Source organism: Salmo salar, chromosome 26, assembly GCF_965601325.2.
Source record: "Salmo salar chromosome 26, fSalSal1, whole genome shotgun sequence".
Classification (NCBI taxonomy): domain Eukaryota; kingdom Metazoa; phylum Chordata; class Actinopteri; order Salmoniformes; family Salmonidae; genus Salmo; species Salmo salar.
The window spans coordinates 5,054,329-5,078,386 of NC_138316.1; the positions used below are offsets into that span (position 1 = coordinate 5,054,329).

General features: G+C 42.8%; 1 protein-coding gene across 1 annotated transcript in view; it reads left to right on the forward strand.

Moving 5' to 3' along the window:
- LOC106587053 (C-Jun-amino-terminal kinase-interacting protein 1) overlaps positions 1–24,058 on the forward strand; it is a 156,902-nt gene that overhangs the window by 33,068 nt on the left and 99,776 nt on the right. Inside the window, exon 3 of the mRNA XM_082969338.1 lies at positions 12,383–12,494. Coding sequence (XP_082825464.1) covers positions 12,383–12,494 — 112 coding nt within the window. The remainder of the gene's footprint in view (positions 1–12,382; positions 12,495–24,058) is intronic.

The following is a 24,058-nucleotide window of genomic DNA, read 5'->3' on the forward strand; positions in this document are numbered from 1 at the left end:
CAATAGATCTGGTAGTAGAAAATACAAGGAAATAAACATACGTTTTCTGTTTTTTATTGTTGTTGCATCATCTTCCAACTGCACAAGAACAGCCAAACATTCAGATATGATGCTGGCGATAATTTCGATGCAGAACATAAGAGGGAAACAGTATTTGAGAAAGGTTTCAGACAGATATCTCAGGAATGAGTGAGCTACATGACATTGAGCATGTAGTCACCCAGGTGTCCCACACAAGTTGCCCAAATGTACCCAAGTGGCCGAATTGGTACAGTGATACATTTTGATGTAAATAACTATATACAAAATACTAAAATGATATTCTAACTCACCCCTCCAAAAAATGTACCAAAAATGTTTTGAAACATTTGAAAACATTTAAAATAACAAGGGTAACTATTTACACACATGCAATGTATAATGTACAATATTGTGAAGACCCTCAGTCCTCTACACAAAATTGTGCTTCTAATGCCATGCCCCATAGCAGTCTCTTTCTGGGTTACTGAACAAGTGGTGCAGGTGATGGGGCATTTCCTGTGACAAAGCGCCCAACGACGCCTCCCCACTGTGCCGTTTTTGCCCTGAGGCACATTCATGCCTGCAGAGATGAATTTGGGCAGGTGAACACCACTGGTTGAAGGAGCAGAAGGGACAGAGGTGGACTTGCTGTAGCAAGCAAGCTCCTGGATGAGCAGCTCTCTGTAGGCTAGCTGTGAGATGGGGGACTGTCCACAGCTCTTAGCCATTTCCTTCTGGAGGATGAAGGAATTCACCACAGCAATGTCGATGAAATGATAAAAAAAATGTCTTGTACCATTTCATTGTCTTGTGGAGAACATTGTAGTAACCTATCAGCGCGTCTGACAGGTCCACACCTCCCATGCCCTTGTTGTAATCCTTTATAGCTACAGGAATGGGGACATTTTTGGTGGTCCATGCCCCAGTAGTGCCCTTCACACGCCTGACGACGTGATCTCCACTGAAGGACTTGTGGATACTGGAGCACATGACCACCTCTCTGGTATCCATCCACTTCACAAAGAGCAGGCCATCTTGGCGAATCCATCTCATGGTACCCCGCTCAGCCCGCTTAGGCATGCCATTCACCTTGGTTTTCGGAAAGCCCACTCTGTTGTTCCGAATGGTGCCACAAGCCCACACATCCAGCTTCCTCAGGTCTGCAAACAAGGTAGGGCTTGTGTAAAAGTTGTCCACAAAAAGTTTGTAGCCCTTCCCCAGCAGTTCAAAATTGAATAACTCCATAACGGAATCATAACTGAGTCCCTTACCGGTCGCAAAACTGCTCTTCCCCTCATAAACAAAAACATTGCACGTGTATGCACACGCAGAATCAGCCAAAACAAACAGTTTGTAACCCCATTTAGTAGGTTTGTTACGCATGTATTGTTTTAGGCCAATTCTGGCCTTTGAGGCTACCATCCTCTCATCAATGGAAAGGTTCTGGGCGGGCTGAAAATAGGTCTTGCAGGCCTCAACCACACTGTGGTAGAGAGGTTTTATTTTGCAGAGCTTATCAAACCTTGCTGTGCCTCGCTTCTTCTCGTTGTCCTCATCAACTTCTGGGTCTCTGATATGAAGTGCCGTGAGATTGTCAGAAACCTTTTGCATGACATGACAGTGGAGGGGAAAGGCAGTTGATAGAGGGGAGCAGTTTTCCAGTAGTCTTTCAGGGTTTTCAGCTTCACAAGACCCATGTAAATGACCATTGACAGGTAACAAAAAAGATCTGACATGGAAATGGGCTTTCATCCCTCTTTCTTGCATGCCTCCTTCTTAGCACCATACTTATTAGTGTTCAACACCAGGGAATCAACAACTGACGAGGTGAAAAACAGCTGAAAAAATTGAATGGGGCTGTACTTTGAGGTCATGTCCAGCTGAGGTCCTGGTGGCCTTTTTGGTCTGAATGTTGGAAAAAGTGGCTCGAGGTATAGGCCTGGAAAGTATGACAGAACTTTGCAGGCTATCTCTGCAGTAGATTGCAACTCCTCCCCCTTTGGCAATTCTATCTTGACGAAAAATGTTGTAGTTGGGTATGGAAATCTCAGAATTTTTGGTGGCCTTCCTAAGCCAGGATTCAGACACGGCAAGGACATCAGGGTTGGCGGAGTGTGCTAAAGCAGTGAGTAAAACAAACTTAGGGAGGAGGCTTCTGATGTTGACATGTATGAAACCAAGGCTTTTTCAATCACAGAAGTCAACCAATGAGGGTGCCTGGGGACATGCAGGGCCTGGGTTTACCTCCACATCACCCGAGGAACAGAGGAGGAGTAGGATGAGGGTACGGCTAAAGGCTATCAAAACTGGTCGCCTAGAGCGTTGGGGACAAAGAATAAAAGGAGCGGATTTCTGGGCGTGGTAGAATAGATTCAGGGCATAATGTGCAGACAGGGGTATGGTGGGGTGCGGGTACAGCGGAGGTAAGCCCAGGCACTGAGTGATGATAAGAGAGGTTGTATCTCTGGACATGCTGGTTATAATGGGTGAGGTCATTGCATGTGTGGGAGGTGGGACAAAGGAGGTAACAGAGGTATGATGAGTGGAACTAGCGGCTCCATTGTAAACTAAAACAATAACTAACCTAAGCAACAGTATACAAGGCATATTGACATATGAGAGAGACATACAGCGAGGCATAAAGTAATCACAGGTGTTGATTGGGAGAGCTAGCTAGACAACAACGGGTGAGACAACAGCTGATCAGCTAAAACAACAACAAGTAAAATGGCGATGAATGGGCAGAGAGGGTCGGTTAACTACACACACAGCCTGAGTTCACGGCTGGGGCCGACAGATAAACAAATAATAAACAGAATGGAGTACCGTGATTAATGGCGCTTAAAAGTTAGTAGCCCGGGGCTAGTAGAAGCGTCTGCTCCGACGGAGGCCGGTTGGAGGCACAGCGGATGGAGTATTCGTCGGCAGACCAGTCGTGGTAGCCCCCCGGCACATAAACTATTGCAGCATAAACACTGGAGGCTGATACAGGAGGGGTCGGGAGACACTTTGGCCCCATCCGACGATAACCCCGGACAGGGCCAACCAGGCAGGATATAACCCCACCCAGTTTGACAAAGCACAGCCCCCACACCACTAGAGGGATATCTTAAAAACACCAACTTACTATCCTGAAACAAGGCTGAGTATAGCCCACGAAGATCTCGCCTATGGCACAAACCCGAGAGGGGTGCCAAACCCAGACATGAAGATCACGTCTGTGACTCAACCCACTCAAGTGAAGCATCCCTCCTAGGGACGGGATAGAAGAGAGCACCAGAAAGCCAGTGACAGCCCCCGTAATAGTGTTAGAGGCAGAGAATCCCAGTGGAGAGAGGCCAGGCAGAGACAAGGGCGGTTCGTTGCTCCAGTGCCTTTCCGTTCACCTTCACATCCCTGGGCCAGACTACACTCAATCATAGGACCTACTGAAGAGAGGAGTCTTCAATAAAGACTTAAAGGTCGAGACGGAGTCTACGTATGTCACATGGATAGGCAGACAATTCCATGAAAATGGAGCTCTAAGGGAGAATTCCCTGCCTCCAGCTGTTTATTTAGAAATTCTAGGGACAATAAGGAGGCCTGCGTCGTGTGACCGTAGCGTACGTGTAGGTATGTATGGCAGGACCAAATCGGAGAGATAGGTAGAGCAAGCCCATGTAATGCTTTGCAGGTTATCCTGTTACGGCTGGGGATTCCGCTAGCGGAACGTTTCAACAACATCCGGTGAAATTGCAAAGCGCGAAATCCCAACATTTTTTTAAATATTTAACTTTCATAAGTGCAATACACTAAATTAAAGTTTAACTTCTTGTTAATCTAGCCACCATGTCAGATTTCAAAAAGGCTTTACGGCGAAAGCAAACCATGCGATTATCTGAGGACAGCACCCCATCAAACAAAAACATGACAATCATATTTCAACCAGCCAGGCATGACACAAATCTCAGAAATAACGTTATAATTCATGCCTTACCTTTGAAGAGCTTCTTCTGTTGGCACTCCAATATGTCCCATAAACATCACAAATGGTCCTTTTGTTCAATTAATTCCATCGTTATATCTCCAAAATGTCCATTTATTTGGCGCATTTGGTTCAGAAAAACACTGGTGCCAACTCACCCAACATGACTACAAAATATCTAATAACCTGTTTAGGATAGGGGGCAGTATTTTCACGGCCGGATAAAAAACGTACCCAATTTAATCTGGTTATTACTCCTGCCCAGAAACTAGAATATGCATATAATTATTTGATTTGGATAGAAAACACCCTAAAGTTTCTAAAACTGTTTGAATGGTGTCTGTGAGTATAACAGAACTCATATGGCAGGCCAAAACCTGAGAAGATTCTATATGGGAAGTGCCCTGTCTGACCATTTCTTGGCCTTCTGTAGCCTCTTTATCGAAAATACAGAATCTCTGCTGTAATATGACATTTTCTAAGGCTCCCATAGGCTCTCAGAAGGCGCCAGAACGGGGAATGATAACTCTGCAGTCCCTGGGCGAAAAACAGTAGGGGTTTTGGAAAGTGGTCATTCTGAGAACAATGACACTGGTGCGCGCGTGCATGTGAAGACTCCATTTTCTTCTTTCAGTGTTTGAACGGATACGTCTTCCGGTTGGAATATTATTGCTATTTTACGAGAAAAATTGCATAAAAATGTATTGTAAACAGTGTTTGACATGCTTCGAAGTACGGTAATGGAATATTTTTGAAATTCTTTGTCAAGAAACGCGCCGGCTCGTCACCCTTCGGATAGTGATTTGAACGCACTAACAAAACGGAGCTATTTGGATATAACTATGGATTATTTGGAACCAAAACAACATTGGGTGTTGAAGTAGAAGTCCTGGGAGTGCATTCTGACGAAGAACAGCAAAGGTAATCCAATTTTTCTTATAGTAAATCTGAGTTTGGTGAGTGCCAAACTTGGTGGGTGACAAAATAGCTAGCCGTGATGGCCGGGCTATCTACTCAGAATATTGCGAAATGTGCTTTCATCGAAAAGCTAATTTAAAATCGGACACCACGATTGCATAAAGGAGTTCTGTATCTATAATTCTTTAAATAATTGTTATGTTTTTTGTGAACGTTTATCGTGAGTAATTTAGTAAATTCACCGGAAGTTTTCAGTGGGTATGCTAGTTCTGAACGTCACATGCTAATGTAAAAAGCTGTTTTTTGATATAAATATGAACTTGATTGAACAAAACATGCATGTATTGTCTAACATAATGTCCTAGGAGTGTCATCTGATGAAGATCATCAATGGTTAATGCTGCATTTAGCTGTGGTTTTGGTTTTTGTGACATTATATGCTAGCTTGAAAAATGGGTGTGTGATTATTTCTGGCTGGGTACTCTCCTGACATAATCTAATGTTTTGCTTTCGTTGTAAAGCCTTTTTGAAATCGGACAATGTGGTTAGATAAAGGAGAGTCTTGTCTTTATAATGGTGTAAAATAGTCATATATTTGAAAAATTGAAGTTTTTGGATTTATCATTGGATATTGGTGAGGCGTTCCGCTAGCGGAACATCTAGATGTAAGAGGATAAGTTACCTGTAAACTTTGTCCAAACATTTCAAACAACTTTCCTAATCCAACTTTAGATATTTTAAAACGTAAACAATTGATAAAATTTAAGACGGGATAAACTGTGTTCAATACTGGACGAAAACAAAGTGAAGCACGTTCCAGGTTGCGCGCACCAAAACATTAGAGTGCACTAGGCTGGACCCTCGTTCTGAATAGCCGTACTTTTTAATTTCTCTACAGAAAAAGATCAACCAATTTCTAAACTGTGGACATCTAGTGGAAGCAATAGGAACTGCAACCAAGTGCCACAGAAATCTAGGTTCCCATAGAAGACATCATTTTAGACATTTTACATTTTAGTCATTTAGCAGACGCTCTTATCCAGAGCGACTTACAGTAGTGAATACATACATTTCATTTTCATTTCATTTTTTTTTGTACTGGCCCCCCGTGGGAATCGAACCCACAACCCTGGCGTTGCACACACCATGCTCTACCAACTGAGCCACAGGGAAGGCTAATTGAAAACACAGTGAACTCAAAAAAAACATTCCTGGATGGTTTGTCCTCGGGGTTTCGCCTGCCAAATAAATTCTGTTATACTCACCAACATTATTTTAACAGTTTCAGAAACTTTATAGTGTTTTCTATCCAAATCTACTAATTATATGCATATCCTCACTTCTGGGCCTGAGTAGCAGGCAGTTTACTTTAGGCACGCTTTTCATCAGGACGTGAAAATACTGCCCCCTATCCCAAACAGGTTATCAGTAAATCCTGAAATCAGCCCTAGCCTTTACAGGAAGCCAGTATAGAGAGGCTAGCACTGGAGTAATATGATCAAATTTTTGGGTTCTAGTCAAGATTCTAGCAGCCGTGTTTAGCACTAACTGAAGTTTATTTTGTGCTTTATCCGGGTAGCCGGAAAGTAGAACATTGCAGTAGTCTAATCTAGAAGTGACAAAAGCATGGATTAACTTTTCTGCATCATTTTTGGACAGAAAGTTCCTGATTTTTGCAATGTTTTGAAGGTGAAAAAAAGCTGTCCTTGAAATAGTCTTGATATGTTCATCAAAAGAGAGTTCAGGGCCCAGAGTAACACCAGGTCCTTCACTGTTTTATTTGAGACGACTGTACAACCATCAAGATTAATTGTCAGATTCAACAGATCTCTTTGTTTCTTGGGACACAGGACTGGGATCTCTGTTTTGTCCAAGTTTAAAGTTAAACATTTGCTGCCATCCACTTCTTTATGTCTGAAACACAGGCTTCCAGGAAGGGGAATTTTGGGGCTTCCCCATGTTTCATCGAAATGTACAGCTGTGCATCATCCGCATAGCAGTAAAAGTTAACATTATTTTTCCGAATGACATCACCAAGAGGTAGAATATATAGTGAAAACTATAGTGGTCCTAAAACGGAACCTTGAGAAACACTGACACTTACAGTTGATTTGTCAGATGACAAACCATCCACAGAGACAAACTGATATCTTTCCGACAGATAAGATGTAAACCAGGCCAGTACTTGTCGTGTAGACCAATTTGAGTTTCCAATCTCACCAAAAGAATGTCATGATCGATGGTGTCAAAAGCAGCGCTAAGGTCTAGGAGCACGAGGACAGACGCAGAGCCTTGGTCTGACGCCATTAAAAGGTCATTTACTACCTTCATGAGTGCAATCTCAGTGCTATGATGGGGTCTAAAACCAGACTGAAGCATTTCAAATACGTCCTTTATCTTCAGGAAGGCAGTTAGCTTTTTCAAACTGTTTGATAGGAATGGAAGATTTGATATAGGCCGATAGTTTTTATATTTTCTGGGTCAAGATTTGTCATTTTGACCCAGAAAATGATTTTTAATTAGCTTTACGACAGTATCAAAAATACATTTTGGATTGTTCTTATTATCCTCAATTAAGTTGGAAAAATAGGCTGATCGAACAGCAGTGAGGGCTCTTCGATATTGTACAGTACTGTCTTTCCAAGCTAGTCGGAAGACTTCCAGTTTGGTGGAGCGCCATTTCCGTTCCAATTTTCTGTAAGTCTCACAACTTCCGCCGAAGTCGGCTCCTCTCCTTGTTTGGGCGGTGTTCGGCGATCGACGTCACCGGCTTTCTAGCCATCGCCGCTCCATTTCTCATATGTCCATTTGTTTTGTCTTGTTCCATACACACCTTGTTTTCATTCCATAATCACACTGATGTATTTAGTCCTCTGTTCCCATCCATGTCTTTGTGTGTAATTGTTTCGTGTTACGTGGGTGTGTGATTATTTCTGGCTGGGTACTCTCCTGACATAATCTAATGTTTTGCTTTCGTTGTAAAGCCTTTTTGAAATCGGACAGTGTGGTTAGATTAACGAGAGTCTTGTCTTTAAAATGGTGTAAAATAGTCATATGTTTGAGAAATTGAAGTAATAGCATTTCTAAGGTATTTGAATAACGCGCCACAGGATTCCACTGGCTGTTACGTAGGTGGGACGATTTCGTCCCACTGGCCCTAGAGAAGTTAAATAATGTGTCCCTGAATAAAGGGGGGGTCAAAATCAAAAGTAATAGTCAGTATCTGGTGTGGCCACCAACTGCATTAGGTACTGCAGTGCATCTTCTCCTCATGGACTGCACCAGATTTGCCAGTTCTTGCTGTGAGATGTTACTCCACTCTTCCACCAAGGCACTTGCAAGTTCCCTGACATTTCTGGGTGGAATGGCCCTAGCCCTCACCCTCCGATCCAACAGGTCCCAGACATGCTCAATGGGATTGAGATCCGAGCTCTTCACTGCCATGGCAGAACAAGGACTTTCCTGTCTTGCAGGAAATCACGCACAGAACGAGCAGTATGGCTGGTGGCATTGTCATGCTGGAGGGTCATGTCAGGATGAGCCTGCAGGAAGGGTACCACATGAGGGAGGAGGATGTCTTCCCTGTAACGCACAGCGTGGAGATTGCCTGCAATGACAACAAGCTCAGTCCGATGATGCTGTGACACACCGCCCCAGACCATGACACCTCCAAATCGATCCCACTCCAGAGTACAGGCCTTGATGTAACGCTCATTCCTTCGACGATAAACGTGAATCGGACCATCACCCCTGGTGAGACAAAACCGGGACTCGTCAGCCAAGAGCACTTTTTGCCAGTCCTGTCTGGTCCAGCGATGGTGGGTTTGTGCCCATAGGTGACGTTGTTGCCGGTGATGTCTGGTGAGGACCTGCCTTATAACAGGCCTACAAGCCCTCAGTCCAGCCTCTCTCAGCCTAGGGCAAACAGTCTGAGCACTGATGGAAGGATTGTGTGTTCCTGGTGTAACTCGGGCAGTTTTTGTTGTCATCCTGTACCTATCCTGCAGGTGTGATGTTCAGATGTACCGATCCTGTGCAGGTGTTGTTACACGTGGTCTGCGACTGCGAGGACGATCAGCTGTCCATCCTGTCTCCCTGTAGCGCTGTCTTAGGCGTCTCACAGTACGGACATTGCAATTTATTGCCCTAGCCACATCTGCAGTCCTTATGCCTCCTTGCAGCATACTTGAGCCACATTCACGCAGATGAGCAGGGACCCTGGGCATCTTTCTTTTGGTGTTTTTCAGAGTCAGTAGAAAGGCCTCTTTAGTGTCCTAAGTTATCATAACTGTGACCTTAATTGCCTACCGTCTGGAAGCTGTTAGTGTCATTCCACAGGTGCATGTTCATTAATTGTTCATTGAACAAGCATGGGAAACATTGTTTAAACTCTGAAGACCTGTTATTTGGATTTTTATGAATTATCTTTGAAAGACAGGATCCTGAAAAAGGGATGTTTCTTTTTTTGCTTAGTTTAGTTCATAATTAATAGTATAACAAATCTGAATGCAAGCACAATAAGTTGAGTCCGTCTGCACATTTCAGCCTTGGTTTGGAATTGATAGCTTAAACGGTTAAAGCGTAGTACCGTCTAGGATTTTATGATTTTTTACCATTCTAGTCTTTGGCCTTTGAAATTCAAATATGGTTGTCATATAAAAAGTCATATAAAAAGTATAAATAGTATCAAAAATAATGAATCTAAGTTAGGGCAGTCTGCACATTTGAAAGTTGGTTTATGTTGATAGCTGAAACAGTTTAAGCGTTAGAGCCGGCAGAAGAAGTAAAATAATATGAGTATTCAAGAGTTCTAGACAGGTCTTGCTTTCAGCAAGCACATTCATTACATGGGATTGGTGCATGCAGGTTGGCTGCTAGGTAATTATACATTGGGTCTTTGACCTGGTTTGCTAACTACCTCTCTCAAAGAGTGCAGTGTATAAAGTCAGAAAATCTGCTGTCTCAGCCACTGCCTGTCACCAAAGGATTACCCCAAGTCTCGATCCTAGGCCCCACGCTCTTCTCAGTTTACATCAACAACATAGCTCAGGCAGTAGGAAGCTCTCTCATCCATTTATATGCAGATGATACAGTCTTATACTCAGCTGGCCCCTCCCTGGATTTTGTGTTAAATGCTCTACAACAAAGCTTTCTTAGTGTCCAACAAGCTTTCTCTACCCGTAAAACTTGTTCTGAACACCTCCAAAACAAAGGTCATGTGGTTTGGTAAGAAGAATGCACCTCTTCCCACAGGTGTTATTACTACCGCTGAGGGTTTAGAGCTTGAGGTAGTCACCTCATACAAGTACTTGGGAGTATGGCTAGACGGTGCACTGTCCTTCTCTAAGTAACATATCAAAGCTGCAGGCTACATTTAAATCTAGACTTGGTTTCCTCTATCGCAATCGCTCCTCTTTCACCCCAGCTGCCAAACTAACCCTGATTCAGATGACCATCCTACCCATGCTAGATTACGGAGACATAATTTATAGGCCGGCAGGTAAGGGTGCTCTCAAGCGGCTAGATGTTCTTTACCATTCGGCCTTCAGATTTGCCACCAATGCTCCTTATAGGACACATCACTGCACTCTATACTCCTCTGTAAACTGGTCATCTCTGTATACCCGTCGCAAGGTTGATGCTTATTTATAAAACCATCTTAGGCCTCACTCTCCCCTATCTGAGATATCTACTGCACCCCTCATTCTCCACATACAACACCCATTCTGCCAGTCACATTCTGTTAAATGTCCCCAAAGCACACACATCCCTGGGTCGCTCCTCTTTTCAGTTCGCTGCAGCTAGCGACTGGAACGAGCTGCAACGAACACCTCATACTGGACAGTTTTATCTCAATCACTTCATTCAAAGACTCAATCATGGACACTCTTACTGACAGTTGTGGCTGCTTTGTATGATGTATTGCTGTCTCTACCTTCTTGACCTTTGTGCTGTTGACTTTGCCCAATAATGTTTGTACCATGTTTTTGTGCTGCTACCATGTTGTGTTGCTACCATGCTGTGTTGTCAAGTGTTTCTGCCTTGTTTTGTTGTTGTCTTAGGTCTCTCTTTATGTAGTGTTGTGTCTCTCCTGTTGTGATGTGTGTTAAAAATGGCTCTAAATACTTTTCTGTTCGTGATTTAAAAATTCTGATAAATAAGCACGTCAGGGGACGTTGGCCTATGGCGGTTCTAGTAATGACGTCATTCACAAGGCAAGAGGGGGTGCGCCCTGAGTCACTTCGCTGAGGCTATAGATTATCTGTGGGAGAGACATGAGATAGAGACTGATTAAGTGAATGAATAAAGTTTTAGTGGCAATCAGCTTTGAAATCAGCATATTTTGCATGGTATTAGAAACATAGTACCTGGTTTGTGAATTGATTATAGCTTCAGCTGTAAGCTAGCAAGAAAAGTTAGCCTACAAAGCTGGAAGCTACCGTTATCTTCTTGCATTGTAAAGTTTCCTAGCCTGTATGAACATAGTTTTGCGAACAGCCATTAAGTTTAAAAATTTCTACATGCCGTGTCGCATTATTCAAGTGTGTTAACTTCTGTGCAGCATTATAAGGGGGACATCGGCTGCGCAGATAGACAGAGTTGATCTGTGAGACACATTTGACAGAAATACCAAAAGTAACAAAAATTCTAGTACCAACTGGGCTCATTCTGTGCTTTATGCAATAGCCATTTGGCAACATATAGACAATCAACACAAATTCTCCCAAACTGACTGTGCATATTTTCCACAGACCACTTGCCTAAATGTTTCAGAAGTTTCCTGAGTTACAGTATGTTTGGCTATAAGAATAGGCAAAAAACATGATTTTACTGGATAGGTTCCTTGTTATTATCACATCCAAACCAAACATTCTCTTATTGTATGATGTCATATTCTATTTTTTTTTACTGTATTAAAAATGTAATATGACCATGTTGCTGACTGTATACCTGCACCATTCACAATGTTGCATTATAGTGCACAAAATGAACTGGATAAAAGTGTGTGCTATTTAGTTTCTAACAATGTCCCATATTTAGGAAAAGTCACAGAGTGAGAACCACCGCGTTTCTTTGCCAACAGTAATATATTTTTTAAGAGTGTCAACGGTCAAAAGTACCTTTGCGGCGGTTTTAGTAATAATATTTGAAAAATACTCCAACACGCTCTGCATTTCTTCAGTTATACTCGTACCTTTAGTGCACTTTATTTTATTTATTTTAATCTTATGTTAACTCTCAGTTTTTGTCATAGACATCATAGATGGCAATTGTTTTTAAACAACATCATCCATCATGGGGGTTAGCGACAGTTGCTGTCAATGAAGATGTCAAAGTTCAGTTAGATTGATCAGACAGATTGTACAGAAGTATATTGCACTTTGGAGGGTTCAGAGAGTTTAACATTTCCTCTCCCTGTGTCTTCTTACTCTATCCCACCCCCTTCCCAATCTCCTTCCACTCTCCTTCTCTCCCCAGGTTGACCCATGACATCAGCCTGAATGAGTTTGAGGATGACGACCTGTCTGAGATCACTGAGATCACAGATGAGTGTGGGATGAGTCTCAACTACATGGGCCTAGAGATTAAGGTAAGGTAGCACTTCAAACCTGCAGTTGCTTTATGACAGTCGCAAACACACACACACACACACACACACACACACATGCATAATGGTCTGGAGATTAAGTTAAAACACCACTTTAAAATATCAGTTTAAATATACTGCTCAAAAAATTAAAAGGGAACACTTAAACAACACATCCTAGATCTGAATATGAATATATATATATATATAATATATATAAATACTTTTTTCTTTACATAGTTGAATGTGCTGACAACAAAATCACACACAAATAATCAATGGAAATCCAATTGATCAACCCATGGAGGTCTGGATTTGGAGTCACACTCAAAATTAAAGTGGAAAACCACACTACAGGCTGATCCAACTTTGATGTAATGTCCTTAAAACAAGTCAAAATGAGGCTCAGTAGTGTGTGTGGCCTCCACGTGCCTGTATGACCTCCCTACAACGCCTGGGCATGCTCCTGATGAGGTGGCGGATGGTCTCCTGAGGGATCTCCTCCCAGACCTGGACTAAAGCATCCGCCAACTCCTGGACAGTCTGTGGTGCAATGTGGCGTTGGTGGATGGAGCGAGACATGATGTCCCAGATGTTCTCAATTGGATTCAGGTCTGGGGAACGGGCGGGCCAGTCCATAGCATCAATGCCTTCCTCTTGCAGGAACTGCTGACACACTCCAGCCACATGAGGTCTAGCATTGTCTTGCATTAGGAGGAACCCAGGGCCAACCGCACCAGCATATGGTCTCACAAGGGGTCTGAGGATCTCATCTCGGTACCTAATGGCAGTCAGGCTACCTCTGGAGAGCACATGGAGGGCTGTGCGGCCCCCCAAAGAAATGCCACCCCACACCATGACTGACCCACCGCCAAACCGGTCATGCTGGAGGATGTTGCAGGCAGCAGAACATTCTCCACGGCGTCTCCAGACTCTGTCACGTCTGTCACGTGCTCAGTGTGAACCTGCTTTCATCTGTGAAGACCACAGGGCACCAGTGGCGAATTTGCCAATCTTGGTGTTCTCTGGCAAATGCCAAATGTCCTGCACGGTGTTGGGCTGTAAGCACAACCCCCACCTGTGGACGTCGGGCCCTCATACCACTCTCATGGAGTCTGTTTCTGACCGTTTGAGCAGACACATGCACATTTGTGGCCTGTTGGAGGTCATTTTGCAGGGCTCTGGCAGTGCTTCTCCTGCTCCTCCTTGCACAAAGGCGGAGGTAGCGGTCCTGCTGCTGGGTTGTTGCCCTCCTACGGACTCCTCCACGTCTCCTGATGTACTGGCCTGTCTCCTGGTAGCGCCTCCATGCTCTGGACACTACGCTGACAGACCAAGCAAACCTTTTTGCCACAGCTCGCATTGATGTGCCATCCTGGATGAGCTGCACTACCTGAGCCACTTGTGTGGGTTGTAGACTCTGTCTCATGCTACCACTAGAGTGAAAGCACCGCCAGCATTCAAAAGTGACCAAAACATCAGCCAGGAAGCATAGGAACTGAGAAGTGGTCTGTGGTCTCCACCTGCAGAACCACTTCTTTATTGGGGGTGTCTTGCTAATTGCCTATAATTTCTACCTGTTGTCTATTACATTTGCACAACAGCATGTGAAATGTATTGTCAATCAGTGTTGCTTCCTAAGTGGACAGTTTGATTTCACAGAAGTGTGATTGACTTGGAGTTACATTGTGTTGTTTAAGTGTTCCCTTTATTTTTTGAGCAGTGTACTTACCGCTAATATAAACAACTCCACACAACAATATTGTCCAAATAATCTGTGCGCACCTCAGAATTTGTTTTGCCCAGTTGATTGGCTGGAAGTTTTTGAAATAGCCTAATTGGTCTGCGTCAGCAGTCCTGGATAAGGAAACATGTAGCCCTTTCCTGCTGTCAAATGGTTATTAATATTTTTCATAATTTCATAGTTAACCTGTTGGGGGTAGGGGGCAGTATTTGCACGGCCGGATAAAAAACGTACCCGATTTAATCTCGTTATTACTACTGCCCAGAAACTAGAATATGCATATAATTATTGGCTTTGGATAGAAAACACCCTAAAGTTTCTAAAACTGTTTGAATGGTGTCTGTGAGTATAACAGAACTCATATGGCAGGCAAAAACCTGAGAAGATTCCTTACAGGAAGTGACCTGTCTGACAAGTTCTTGTTCTTCTTGGCTCTCTTTAATGAAAACTGAGGATCTTTGCTGTTACATGACACTTCCTACGGCTCCCATAGGTTCTCAGAAGGCGGGGAAAAGCTGAATGATGTAATTCCAGCCACTGGCTGAAAAACATTAGCGCTTTTGGTAAGTGCTCTATCAGAGGACAATGGGACGGAGGCGCGTGCACGTGTCGACCCCATGTTTTTATTTTCTCTCTCTTTGAACCTAAACACGCTTTCCCGGTCGGAATATTATCTGACGAAGAACAGCAAAGGTAATAACATTTTTCTTATAGTAAATCTGACTTTGGTGAGGGCTAAACTTGTTGGGTGTCTAAATAGCTAGTCCTGTGATGCCAGGCTATCTACTTAGAATATTGCAAAATGTGCTTTCACTGAAAATCTATTTTAAAATCGGACATAGCGAGTGCATAGAGGAGTTCTGTATCTATAATTCTTAAAATAATTGTTATGTTTTTTGTGAACGTTTATCGTGAGTAATTTAGTAAATTCACCGGAAGTTTGCGGGGGGTATGCTAGTTATGAACGTCACATGCTAATGTAAAAAGCTGGTTTTTGATATAAATATGAACTTGATTGAACATGTTATACATGTATTGTATAACATAATGTCCTAAGATTGTCATCTGATGAAGATCATCAAAGGTTACTTCTGCATTTAGCTGTGATTTGGGTTTATGTGACATTATATGCTAGCTTGAAAAATGGGTGTCTGATTATTTCTGGCTGGGTACTCTGCTTACATAATCTAATGTTTTGCTTTCGTTGAAAAGCCTTTTTGAAATCGGACAGTGTGGTTAGATTAACGAGAGTCTTGTCTTTAAAATGGTGTAAAATAGTAATATGTTTGAAAAATTGAAGTTTTTGCATTTTTGAGGTTTTTGAATAACGCGCCACGGGATTACACTGGCTGTTACGTAGGTGGGACGATTTGGTGCCACCTACCCTAGAGAGGTTATTGTGCTGACGTTGCTTCCAGAAGCAGTTTGGAACTCGGTTGTGAGTGTTGCAACCGAGGACAAACGTTTTTTTTACACGCTACGCGCTTCAGCACTCGGCGCTCACGTTCTGTGCACTTGTGTAGCCTACCACTTCGTGACTGAGCCGTTGTTGCTCCTAGATGTTTCCACTTCCCAATAATAGCACTTACAGCACTTTCGCTCTAGCGAAATTTAACAAACTGACTTGTTGGAAAGGTGGCATCCTATGACGGTGCCACATTGAAAGTCACTGAGCTCTTCAGTATGAGCCATTCTACTGCCAATGTTTGTCTATGGAGATGCATGGCTGTGTGCTCAATTTTATACAGCTGTCAGCAACGGGCGTAGTTGAAATAGCTGAATCCTCTAATTTGAATGTGTCCACATACTTTTGTATATACAGTGTATGGAGACTGTTTAGTGCCAAAAATAAGGGGATAAATACAAAAAACGTTTCCTGATCTTTCTTATATCTCTCAGATATAGGACAGACACTTCAGAACAAACTTAATTTAGATTTTTGGGGGTGGACTTTCTGTTGTTCTACAGTGCATTCGGACAGTATTCAGACCCCTTGACTTTTTCCACATTTGTTGCGTTACAGCCTTATTTTAAATTGATTATTGGCTTTTTTCACATTAATCTACACACAATACCCCATAATGACGAAGCGAAAACAGTTTTTTATTCATTCAGACCCATTTGCAAAATGTTGAAAAAGCCAGGGGGTGTGAATACTTACCGAATGCATTGTATGTAAGTGCATCTGTTATTCAATGCATTTGTATGGGCTAATAGCAATAAGGCCAAATACACTTAGAAAAAACGAATTATGTTTTCATTTTTTATACTTCAAGGGGTCTTACATTTCTAAATGAAATAGGAAAATGATACTTGATTTGACCTTCTTAAAAATGATTTATATCTTAGTAGAACCCCTCCCCAGTTTAGGCAAGGCTTCGACTGTAATGGGTTAAGTCGTTCAAATGAGATAATAAGTAGTTCAAACGAGATACTAAGTCGTTCAAACAAGATACTATCTCATTTGAATGACTTAGTAAAAAAATTAATGTCGTTCAAACGAGATAATTCCAAGAGTGTACGTTTTTGAACTTTTTTTTGCCTTGGGCATCAGGGCTTCCATAGAAAGTGGAAATGTATTGCGTGAATAAGTATATGAAACCTTTGCTATATGGCAAGATAGGTTCAAGGAACAGAAATTACTCAATAAGTCACACAATATGTTGAATGGACTTCATCTGTGTGTATTTACAGTATAGAGGTTCACATGATTTTAGAATGAATTAAAAGGTCTCTGTAAGGTTACCCAGTCCTATACAGTGGTTCTTCCTTTAAAAGTTTTGAGCTTATGCTGTGACCGTTTGTGGTTGATGGTGGCAGATTGTGGTAAATTGCGTCATTCTGTCATTGCACCACACTATCACAAGGGGTAGTTAGAACGCTCATCTATCGGTAGCCTAAACTGTGGCACAAATTTACTTTTTTCGTAAATTAATGGAGGTGTTTTCAATCCGAGATTCTCTCTTCTCTGGCATTAGAGTCCTGCATCAGGCAACAACAAAAAAGTAGCTAGCGGTGGTCCTGGAGTTGCGAGAGAACTTAGGTAAATACAATGGGCGAATTACACTTGACATGTGGACTGATGATTTTTGAAAAATAGGCACGGTGGGCTTTTGGTTTCTATACTTCTAAAAACAGAAGAAAAAAAATCTAAATAACAAACTGGCTTTATTTACCACAGTGTGAAAGAGTGATAGCCCCTCTATATAAAGTGAGTTTCTGAAACACGGAGTCCTTCATTGCTGATGTGAAGAAGAAACAGAATCATCAGTCTGATGTCCCCACATGCTTCAAGATGGTCACCATTGTTCCTGTACCCAAGAAGGCAAAGGTAACTGAACTGAATGACTATCGCCCTGTAGCACTCACTTCTGTCATGAAGTGCTTTGAGGGACTAGTCAAGAATCATATCACCTCCACCTTACCTATCACCCTAGACCCACTGCAATTTCCATACCGCCCCAATAGGTCCAGAGACTGCACACTGCCCTATCCAATCTGGACAAGAAGAATACCTATGTAAGAATGCTGTTCATTGACGACAGCTCAGCATTCAACACCATAGTACCCTCCAAGCTCATCACTAAGCTTGAGGCCCTGAGTCTGAAACCCGACCTGTGCGATTGGGTCCTGGACTTCCTGACGGGCCGCCCCCAGGTGGTGAAGGTAGGAAACAACATCTCCACTTTGCTGATCCTCAACACTGGGGCCCCTCAAGGGTGCGTGCTCAGCCCCCTCCTGTACTCCCTGTTCACCCATGACTGCGTGGCCATGCACACCTCCAACTCGATCATCAAGTTTGCAGATGACACAACAGTAGTAAGCTTGATCACCAACAACATCGAGACAGCCTATATAGAGGAGGTGAAGGCACTCGGAGTATGGTGTCAGGAAAACAACCTCTCACTTAACATCAACAAAACAAAGGAGATGATTGTGGACTACAGGAAACAGCAGAGGGAGCACGCCCCTATCAACATCGACGGGACAGCAGTGGAGAAGGTGGAAAGTTTTAAGTTCCTCTGCGTACACATCATGGACAAACTGAAATGGTCCACCCACACAGACAGTGTGGTGAAGAAGGCACAACAGTGTCTCTTCAACCTCAGGAGGCTGAAGAAATGTGGCTTGTCACCTAAAACACTCACAAACTTTTACAGATGCACAATTGAGAGAATTCTGTCGGGCAGTATCACCGCCTGGTACGGCAACTGCCCCGCCCACAACTGCAGGGCTCTCCAGAGGGTGGTGCGGTCTGCACAACGCATCACCGGGGGCAAACTACATGCCCTCCAGGACACCTACAGCACCCGATGTCACAGGAAGGCCAAAAAGATCATCAAGGACACCAACCACCCGAGCCACCGCCTGTTCACCCCGCTACCATCCAGAAGGCGAGGTCAGTACAGGTGTATCATAGTTGGGACCGAGAGACTGAAAATTGCTTCTATCTCAAGACCATCAGACTGTTAAACAGCCATCACACAGAGCGGCTGCTGCCTACATACAGACTTGATATTCATGTCGACTCTTAACAAATGGATCACGAGTCACTTTATTATTGATGTTTACATATCTTGCATTACTCATCCCAAATGTATATACTGTATTTTATTCCATCTATTGCATTGTGCCAAGGCCTTCTCAGTCATTGCTCATCCATATATTTATATGTACATATTCTTATTCCATCCCTTTACTTAGATTTGTGTGTATTAGATAGTTGTTGTGGAAATGTTAGATTACTTGTTGATATTGCTGCACTGTCGGAACTACTGTAGAAGCACAAGGATTTCGCTACACTCGCAATAACATCTGCTAACCATGTGTATGTGACCAATAACATTTTATTTCATTTGATTTGATTTAAACGAAAGAGAGTCCAGCGAGGATTTGTCAGCATAAAGCTGATTGACTCACTCATTAATGGCTTTGGATCACAATAAATAAGTACCAACATTATTTTTTTCTGTCTTTAATAAATACATGTTTTGACCAAATGAATCTGCTCATGTGTGTGTTCAATTATTTGTGACATTGTGGATACAATGAAGAATGTAAACAAAATATAAATCAAATGAATCCTATTCATAATGAATAATCAGATGCGTGTTGCAAGCTTTTCATTTTTCCTTATTTTTTTTCAAATGTATTTTTAGACAATACAAAACATACACATACAAATGACAACTATATCACTCTGGCCCAGACCCACCTGCTCACAACCCCATCTCCAGCACCCACATCACTCTCTGCCACATTGCCTCAAACTGCACCATGTTGTTTCTCTCCGTCGCCCACACACACTTTAAACATTTGAATAATAAAGCATTTAAAGGCTGACATTGGTTGATTTGAATAATTCTAACAGGCAAAATTCTAACTCCAACCATAACTTTTTGACTTTTTATAATAATCCATGCCTTCTGGGAATGTTAACCTAATGAAAAATAAAATGTGAAGAAGAAACAGAATGAAAGAGAGTCCAGCAAGGATTTGTCAGCTGAATGACTCACTCATTCATGGCTTTGGATCAAAATAAGTACCAACATTCTTTTTGATAGTCTTTAATAAAGAAATGTTTGACTGTTTTGTCCAAGTTCATCTGGATAATTCTTAATGAGTTCCAAGAGCAAATCAGTTACCCAACAAAATAATATAATTTTATTTAGCCTAATTGCTTTTAGGACTACAAACAGCAGGCTCTTATTCCTCTTTTCCTCCATGCATTAATTAATTTGTCTGCATGTCTATTCAAAATTTGGCTAAAAAGAAACCACGCCATAAATGAATAACAGATATATATTTTTCTCTGTAAGGTTTTACATTTCTAACTCAATATCACATCTCAGATTTGCCCTAAAAAAAATGCATCAAGCCCTACAAGTATATAAATGTATTATTAACCCTGCATTATAATTGTATAAAAGCCCCTTAGATATTAATTTAGAATCCTACAATCCTCTAAATTTAATTAGATCTGCAGGGACATTTTATTGATCTGCTAGTATTTTCATTTAGAAGCAGCCTCTTAATAAGTTCCAAGAGCTGTGTCATACCAATTATTATTGGATCGTTCACCCGTGCAACCACTTATTAGTATCAACTTGCAATGTATTCGATTTATTTTACCTTTATTTTTATTTAACAAGGCAAGTCAGTTAAGAACAAATTCGTATTTTCAAAGACAGCCTAGGAACAGTGGGTTCTGCCCCTTGTTCAGGGGCAGAACAACAGATTTGTACCTTGTCAGCTCGGGGATTCGAACTTGCAACCTTTCGGTTATTAGTCCAACCACTAGGCTACGCTGCTGCCTCGATGCTTAATTAAGTACTATAAAGTGTTACACTTCTAACTCAAAACCTCATGCTCCCACAAAATGTTGGATAAAGCATATACTGTACAGTATTTGTTCATCAACATCTTTATGCTTTCGTTAATAAAATAAGGCAAAAAAAAACCTCAACATTTCAACTACTGTACATCTCAGCTACATTTTATTTGCACTTCTCCCCAGCTCCACGACCACGGGTAAAACCTTGCTGAGATGATCAATGTATTTGTTGCATCGTCAATTTCTCTAGCCAAAATGTCTTGATGGCTTTCACCAGTTCATCTTTGCTTGAAGGCTGCGCCTCACGAACCTCCCAGCTGGGTGCCGTCACCAGGTATGAGGTGGGAAGGATGGTCTCGGGTTCCGGGGTTGAAGCCATGGGGCTATAAAGGCGTGACAGCGCATCCGGCTTGACATACTTGAATCCTGGCCTTTAAGAGAGGGAGAAGTTGAACCGGGTGAACAGCAGGGCCCACCTAGGTGGCCAGGAATTGAGGCGCTTGGCGGTGCAGAGATAATCCAGGTTCTTGTGGTCGGTCCACACAATGAAACAATGTTCTGTCCCTTCCAGCCAGTGCCTCCACTCCTCCAACTCCATCTTAACCGTGAGAAGCTCACGATTCCCCACATTATAGTTCCTTTCCGTGGCATTGAGGCGGTGGGAGAAGGTGCAGGGGTGTGACTTGGTCCAGGGCAGAACGCTGGGACAGGACAGCCCCCACTCCGACATTCGAAGCATCGGCCTAAACCACGAACTGGCGGGACGGGTCAGGATGAACCAAGATGGGAGCTGTTGTGAAGTGATGTTTGAGATCCCGGAAAGGCCGGTCACCAGCTGGGAGAGGTGAGTGCAGACAGGGGGGAAGCCAGGGTGCTGTAACCCCGGATAAAGTGGCGATAAATGTGTAAAATCTCAGGAAATGTTGCAGCTGCACCCTGGACGCAGGCTGGGGCCAATCCACCATTTCTCTCACCTTTCTGGGATCCATCTGTACACTCCCTGCAGCAATGATGTAACCCAGAAACGGTATGGTAGAATGATGGAATTCGCACTTCTCTGCTTTTACAAAAAGCTGGTTCTCCAGGAGGTATTGGCGAACCTGTCGGATGTTGAGCACGTGTTCTTGGGCGGCACAGGACAAGACGAGGATGTCATCGAGGTAGACGAAGACATACCGGTGTGGAGAACATCATTAACCAGAGCCTGGAACACAGCAGGGGTGTTGGTGAGGACAAATGGCATGACCAGATACTCGTAGTGACCTCTGGCCATGTTGAAGTCGGTCTTCCACTCGTCCCCTTCCCGTATCCGCACCATAGGTCCAGCTTGGAGAACACGGTAGCCCACTGGACCGGCTCGAAGGCCAAGGAGATGAGTGGTAGCGGTTCTGCACCGTGATGTTGTTGAGACCCCGTTAGTCGATGCACGGGCGCAGGCAGAAGGACGGATGAACCCTGCAGCTAGGGAGTCATACCGGGGCAGGCTGCGCTGACATCAAGCAATGGGTGTGGCAGAACAGGCTCCAGCCCATAATGGCACCAGCAGACCAGTCAATGAGGGGATTGTGTCGCTGGAGCCAGGAGAATCCCAATACAACAGGAACCTGAGGAGACTTAACCTCCCTAGGGGGTGTGGGACGGTAGCATCCCACCTGGCAAACATCCAGTGAAATTGCAGAGCGCTAAATTCAAAAACAGAAATACTCATTATAAAAATTCATAAAACGTACAAGTGTTATACATCGGTTTAAAGATTAACTTCTTGTTAATCCAACCACGGTTTCAGATTGAAAAAAGGCTTTACGGCAAAAGCATACCATGCGATTGTCTGAGAACAGCACCCAGCAGACAAATCATTACAAACCGTTACCAGCCAAGTAGGGGAGTTACACAAGTCAGAAATAGCGATAAAATGAATCACTTACCTTTGATGATCTTCATATGGTTGCATTCACAAGACTCCCATTTACTCAATAAATGTTTGTTTTCTTCGATAAAATCCCTCTTTATATCCAAAAACCTTAACCGGACAAAAGCTTCGTCAATATAAAAGGAAAACAAGAAAGGTGCGCTCTTGGTCGTGCGCATGAAAAACCTCTGGGACACTGCAGTGTCCAGTCATTCAGTGGTCTTACTCCCTAATTTTTCAGAATACAAGCCTGAAACAATTTCTAAAGACTGTTGACATCTAGTGGAAGCCATAGGAATTTGAGTTCTAAGCCAATGGAATCTGTATAGGCAGTCAATGGAAAACTACAAACATAAAAAAATCCCACTTCCTGGATGGATTTTTCTCAGGTTTTCGCCTGCCATATCAGTTCTGTTATACTCACAGACATTATTTTATACTCTCTAGGATCATTCGGGACGCTAGCGTCCCACCTCACCAACAGCCAGTGAAATTGCAGGGCGCCAAATTCAAACAACAGACATCTCATAATTAAAATTCCTCAAACATACAAGTATTATACACCATTTTAAAGATAAACTTCTTGTTAATCCAGCCACAGTGTCTGATTTCAAAAAGGCTTTACGGCGAAAGCATACCATGCTTAAAATTAATCACTTACCTTTGATGATCTTCATCTGGTGGCACTCCCATGACTCCATGTTACACAATAAACGTTTTGTTCGATAATGTCCCTCTTTATGTCCAAAAACCAAAATTTTGTTGGTGTGTTTAGTTCAGTAATCCAAAGGCACAAAGCGCGCTCTCAACATCTAGACGAAAAGTAAAAAAAGTACAGTAAAAGTTTGTAGAAACATGTCAAACGATGTTTAAAATCAATCCTCAGGTTGTTTTTGTCATAAATAATCAATAATATTTCAACCGGACAAAAGCTTTGTCAACAGAAAAGGAGAAACAAGAAAGGCCAGTTCCCGATCACGCGGTGGACTCATGTCTGGAAATTTCCACTGTCCACTCATTGAAAATACTGTATTTCCCTCATTTTTCAGAGTAAAAGCCTGAAACAATTCCTAAAGACTGGCCACATGTAGAAGAAGCCATAGGGATCGTGAACTGGGTCCTAAGTCTTTGTATGGTGGATAGGCTTTCAATGGAATAACAGCCTTTCAAAATAATAGTACTTCCTGGATGGATTTTCCTCAGGTTTTCGCTTGCCATATCAGTTCTGTTATACTCACAGACATTATTTTAACAGTTTTGGAAACTTTAGAGAGTGTTTTCTATCCAAATCTACCAATTATATGCATATCCTAGCTTCTGGGCCTGAGTAGCTGGCAGTTTACTTTGGGCACGCTTTTCATCCGGAGGTAAAAATAGTGCCCACCTCTCTAGTGAGGTTAATGAGCAGGAATTGGATCATCTCGCTGTGGTTCCCTGACACACGTAGTTTGATAGGGGTGGTATTGTGGGTGATCCGGCCTATAGAGCACCCATCCAGTGCTCTAACGTCCAACTCGGAAGCCAGGGTAGCATCCATAAAGCTCTCATCAGCCGCAGAGTCGATGAGTACTCTGAGGGAT